The sequence below is a fragment of the Anarrhichthys ocellatus genome, unplaced genomic scaffold (assembly GCF_004355925.1).
Source record: "Anarrhichthys ocellatus isolate YVR2014 unplaced genomic scaffold, GSC_Weel_1.0 scaffold62, whole genome shotgun sequence".
NCBI classification, from domain to species: Eukaryota; Metazoa; Chordata; class Actinopteri; order Perciformes; family Anarhichadidae; genus Anarrhichthys; species Anarrhichthys ocellatus.
The window spans coordinates 207,344-213,343 of record NW_022280092.1 but is presented as its reverse complement, the minus strand read 5'-3'; the positions used below and the strand labels follow the sequence as shown (position 1 = coordinate 213,343).

The window sequence follows — 6,000 nt, the reverse complement described above, 5'->3', positions numbered from 1 at the left end:
CAACCAGGACACTATTTATTCCAGATGAGAGGGAATACATCACACACACACACACACACACACACACACACACACACACACGTCATGATCCATCCATCTATCTTCACTGCAAACAGTGCCATAAGGGAAAAGGAGAAATTTAATTCGTCTGAGTGTCAGTGTGTCAGCGTGCCTCCATGAATATATGCGAGTGTGTGTGTGTGTGTGTGTTTATGCTCCCGGCTGCTGTCAGCTACCCCTGGTCGGCATCACACAGCACCATATGTCTGTCTGTGGGGCTGTGCTGACGTGTGCCACCGCTGGAGGCCAGGGTGGCCGCAAACAGCACAATGACAGCTTTATGCCCGCATGCCATGCATGGCAGCGCTCTAGCAGGGAGCATGTGCGACTGAATACCACTGACTTACAGAGGTGAGACAAGATGAGGGATTCAGTTTATGATTACAGGCTCAGCAGCACCCCCCAACTCCACCCCCAGCCCCCTAGAGTCAGGGGGCTTGTTAGTATCCTGGATGGATTACTGACCAGTGGCCCCTGCACCAGAACCTCTGAATGAGGTGACATTCACTCATTTCTTGTTATAAAGTCAATCAGATGACCACAATTAGACACACAATGACACAAAGAGATGCAAAACATTCTCGACGAAACAAAAAAACACCACAAAGAGACTCTAAACGACCGCAAAGGTTCAATCTGGGAGGTTTGATTTGAGACCTTTTCCATGTCTGTGTCCATTGGCCTGTTGCATCGTAATCTCTCCGTGGCTGTATTTGGAGTTACGAATAGCAGCTATTAACTGATATAAGTTCATATTAGACTAATTTATTTATTCGCTGAATGAATAATGCAACTGTCAATGACCAGGGCGGAACACATTTCCACCTCCAAAGTTTCTAAACGCGCCCCTGTGCTGAGCGGATGCGGTCTGCAGACTCCTGTTGCAGGGGACACACCTGTGCCAACTCTTCAGTCATGAGTCAATAAATGAATCTGTGTCTCGTGGCTGTGTTTGGTTGACGGTGAGAGGACCTGTTGGGCCAGAGTGACACCAGCCCGCAGCTGACAAAGCCTTAGACAAACACAAGTCTGCTGGCCACAAGCAGCAATGCCACACTGGTGCACTGACAGTGTTTATGCCGGTCCATTCAAGAATGATATTGGGTCTTTATCATCCCCCCTGAAATGAGGTCAATCTTTCCTCCTTCACACATCTTGCACATCAGGCGTGCTCTTAAAACCACCACAACACAACATGTCAGTAATCTCTGCAGGAAAATGCTGATGTGGGAACAAGACGAGATAAATGTGGCTGCATGTGCCATGGCAAAAAAACAACAACCAACTAATCACTGAAAATATAGATCAACGTCAGAATCCATAACGTTATTAATATTGTTAGTATAAGCAGGCTGCAGAGCCACACGTCTCCTCACTGTTAGGACTGAAACAGCTACACTTTATCGGTCTGAATTGCACTGAGTGAAATCCTACCTTGGTTGTCCTCCTCCATGTTTTGCAGCCTATAAATCAAAGATTCCCCCCAAAAAATCGGTGACAGAAACTTCCCTTGCGCGAGAAGAGGCTCTAATAACCTACACTGCAAACACGCGCCCTAATTTCCAGGACGCTTCTTTTTTTTTTTTTTTGCTACACAGGTTGTCTCACTGGCAGCGTCTTTTCTTTTTTGCAAATGTTGTGGCCATTTACTGCCTCACAGTCGCGAGGCAGTCCCTCCTCCGGTGCCCGTCGGTCAGTGAGCGGCGTGCGTGTGAAGCGGCGGCGGCGGCGGCGGAGGTGTCTTTTCGCCACAGTGGTCGAGCGCGTTACCGTCAGCCCTCCACATACGCCTTCACTCCACTAGTATCGGAGAGTGGCGTCAAGTTGGCCGACAACACCGCTGGAACAAAACCGGAAGTGGTAGTAATTGTGTCTTCAAAGTAAGAGTCGCACCGGGGGTTTATGAAGCAGCCTCTTTTATTTTGGAACTATAAACAGAACGTCTTTGTGATATTCTTGGTAAATTGACACTAGTTGTTTAATCCCATCTCAGCTCCGCTACACAGCCCGTGCAGCGCGTCACCATTCATCACCGATCAGCGCCCACGTGACTCCAGGCAATAATGAGATCATACCCAACAAAAATGCCTATAATGTTTTTTATTGATTATATGAGATGGTTTGGTTATGCTGTCATATTTGGTTGTATCCTTCAAGAATTCAGAGCAATTTAACTTTACATGTATTGGAATAGATTAGACGATTTGATGTATTTGGGGTTGATTATTATAGCCTTCTTTCCGTGGTGGAGGAAGTATTTAGATATTTTACTCAAGTATACCATAGTCTAAAAAAACTCTACAAGTCAGCGTTCTGCATCAAAAAAAATATTTGTGTTGTCAATGTGCAGCCAATTTTCGATACTGGCATATTTTACAAGCTTCTTATAGGTTTGGCTTGCAAAATCATAATCTGAAGAGTAATAATACTCAGGTAAAGTAGAGCAAATATGGTATATTCAAGTAAAGCGAAAGTACCTCAAAGTTGTACCTAAATATAGTTACTGAATGTACTTAGTCACTTCACCAGTATATAATATTCTAATGTATTATTTTTCTTTCTAACCACATGGCACACCTTTGGCACAAATGTTTTACAGCCAGTTGCTAGATTATTAGGTGCACAAATAAAGCAAATGCAGTTTAACTCAACAGTTGAACAATAAATCCGATGTGACGGTTATTATGTTAAATAGTATTTAAGAGGTGTTAAATTCAAGTGTATGGTCATTTTGGAGGATGTAGTTTTTTTGTCCACCCAATTCATATGAATGAGGGCAAATATCTCTATCAACTACATTGATACATTGTTGATGAACACAATTCCACACACAGAGGACTATTTATTTGCCGTAATACACAGTTTTTTCTCTGAACGTCTCATTGGTGCAAAAGCACTGTCGTCAGCAGTCCTTTCTAGAGCAAGGAGAGTATTACAAAGGCAACACATTCATAAAACAGAAAGGTTTGTGGTCTGTGTGCAACAGCTGCCTATACCTCTAACATAAGTCCGAAAATAATATAGCAAATTAATCTTTTAAAGAGCTACACGGCTGCTGAAATGCAATGAAATAACATCGATGTACTCTGTAGTAATACAAAAAGCGACCAATCCAAAATATAAAAAAACAGATTTCAGATCACTATGAGGAATTATGGACGAGACTCTTACATAAGCAGGGAGAGCGATCAGGTTAAGAAACAGTGGGATGAGGTGAACACACACACACACACACACACAGAAATAGAGAGAGAGAGCTTGTTTCTACAACACACGTGGTTTCAATTATTGCATTCCTGCCTCCGCAGAGAAGGAGGGGGTCTCACTTCCTGTGCATTACTCCAATGGTCAAGCATGAACAGATGTTCCAACGTATTCATTCATTTGTTTATTCGTAGGTGTCTCTTTTGGACAAATGTTTCGCTCTCAGAACTCTGTCCTAAACAAAGTGACATTCTCCAGACATAACACAAACAGTTCCCTCCATCTCGTACAGCCCATGAGGTTAAGGATATAACTTTACTATGTATGTTTGTTAAAGTAGAAGACGAAGCAAAGGATTTACCTCCCTTTTCATATTCAACTCAATTCACTCTCTGAAACGTTTCTAAAACTCCATAAAATCATCCCTTTCATGAGATTCAAGATTGCTTCACCATCTTCCAAAAGAGTAATAGCAAAAGGGGACAAGCAGAAACTAAAAGGCTCAAATGAGTCATTTTCTACAAATTCACATTAGCAAGATTACACAATCCACTGTGCCCCCTCAATCCGGCACAATCCGGTCTGGTGCCGAATCACAAGAGCAGGAGAAATTGGAGGCCTACAGTGATCCTGAATTGACACCTGCAGATAAACGCTCCGCTCACACTTCAGGTGAAGGGTTGCTGTGAATAGCTCAGACATTTGGGTCCATGCATCCAGACAGTGTTTGTTTTCTTTGCCATTAAAAGTATAGGTTGTGAACTTTTAGCCATGTGTTTTAAAGGAAACCAAATTCCTTGAGATGTGCACCACACAAAGGAAAGCAGGGGAACAGGAAGCGTAGTAAAAGGAAATCTGAGTGAAGCCACTCCAGTTTGTAGCACAGAAAGTGTCTTTCTCACTTTAGTTCCTCTAGTTTTGAGGTTTTACATACTAGGTGGTTTGATGCAAAGCAGTTAACACACAGAGCAAGCCCATTTCAATGTTTTCTGTGCTACAAGTGGAAAATATAGGTCATATGCATAATTTCGGCGCCTGCTTTGGGAATATGGCTAGACAAATAGGGTGTTACTGTCCGTTTATGTCAGTGCTGGATCCGGTCAAGCAGAGCATCCTCAGCGAAGTAGTAAGTTCCATTAAAAGCAATTAGATTGTTGAGTCTGTCTCTCTGGCACACAGACACACTCAGTGCGCTCTACTCCACATAAATGTCATGCTAATGTGTTTATGAGTCATGAGAGAAGCCTCTCAGTGTGGCCCAGATATCATTGGTGATGAATTTAAGGCTTTAAAAATCAACAAAATTGCAGTTTGGCTCAGTCATTTTAGAGTGCATTCGACACACTCGATCACGTCCGGACCACAAAACGAAGGCCACAAAGTCATCACAGCAAGTCTGTAACAGTCTGCGGCTTGAAGTGAACATGTGTAGGGTTTTCCGGGCCGTCTGTGTCTCGTGCCACTGCGGTTGCATACATTCCCTCGGGGAGATGCACGTCTGGCAGATTAGGCCGACCATCATGGGAAACTGTCTGTGGCTCTCCTGACCGACTTCACGTGACCTGATTGAGCAGTCGTACCACTTCATAATGCTCCAGTCACCACGGCGGTGCCCGGAGGGCGATCACCTCCTCCCTTCAAAACAACCCAACCCATAATTATAAACACACAGAGAAACACAAGCAACCCACGTTTCTCAACCTTCCAACTCCCAAAAATCACTCCCATCATGACCTAATCATCTTCCCCCTGAATACACTGTGAAATGGATCAGTGAGGTGTAGCCTGTGTTTAAAGTTAGGGAGGAAATTGTGGTTCAGAACTGAGCATTGACGAACTGACGCAGTGAATTTCACCACAGAGGTGCTTTGATAAAGTCATGTTTAGCTCCCTTTTGTGCTGATTCAGTGGTGAATTTGGGAGTTCCCCGGCCATCTTCCTCTTTGCGTTTATCCCACAAAACAAATGGATGTAGACTTTCATAAACCAGGAGACGGGAGAGGGATTCACACATCCTTCCTGTTGTGGAAGGTGAAAGGGTTAATATTTGGGTGATGGCGTGTGCGACAGAGGGTCACAGGAAGCAGGGTGCAGCAGGATTTCCTCCCGTCCTTCTCTTTGGTTTTACATCCAGCTCTGCATCTTAACCACCGACTGATCGAAGGGCAAATTTGGGTTGATTTTCTGCACCCAAGGACACGTATGAGTAGAGTCTTTATTTGGATTCTGTCTGCTGGGCACAAAGGCAGCAGTGTACAATCCTCCTTGACCTGTTCTGCTTACATAACACGCTGTAAAGGTTATTCCGCCTAAGACTTTCACTACTGAACTTTGCAAAAGGTTTTACATCTCATACACTCAATTATCACATGCACAAACACACACAATCAACCCCAGTTACATCTGGGCGATTACCATTGGAGAGAGAAGGAGATCAGGATAACAGGATAACAGCACCACGGTGTGCAACGTGCTGGATCAAACAATAGCATGAGATAAAGTCATGATCCTCATTATTACGTCAAATGAAGCAGAGAGTTGACACAGAAACATTCAACCCATCATTAGATTTCATATATTGACGCTAAGATAAAGAAACCTCCAACAATAGTTGGATATTTGAATGCTCTTTTGCTTCTGTGACCTATTTCGTTCCCACAATATGACTGCAGCAAATACTCAAGTGTCCCTCCTCCACATTTCCCTCTCTCTGTTTGGCTTCCTCCTCTTCTCCTC

The 6,000-nt window shown here is 43.7% G+C and overlaps 1 protein-coding gene across 4 annotated transcripts in view; it reads right to left on the bottom strand.

The window, feature by feature from the left end:
• cyth3b (cytohesin 3b) overlaps positions 1-1,849 on the bottom strand; it is a 29,503-nt gene extending 27,654 nt beyond the window's left edge. For all 4 annotated transcript variants that reach the window (XM_031872119.1, XM_031872121.1, XM_031872120.1 and 1 more), the window contains exon 1: positions 1,495-1,849. In XM_031872119.1, the coding sequence (XP_031727979.1) occupies positions 1,495-1,513 (19 nt within the window). In that variant the 5' untranslated portion in view covers positions 1,514-1,849. The remainder of the gene's footprint in view (positions 1-1,494) is intronic.
• Positions 1,850-6,000: the final 4,151 nt, after the last annotated feature.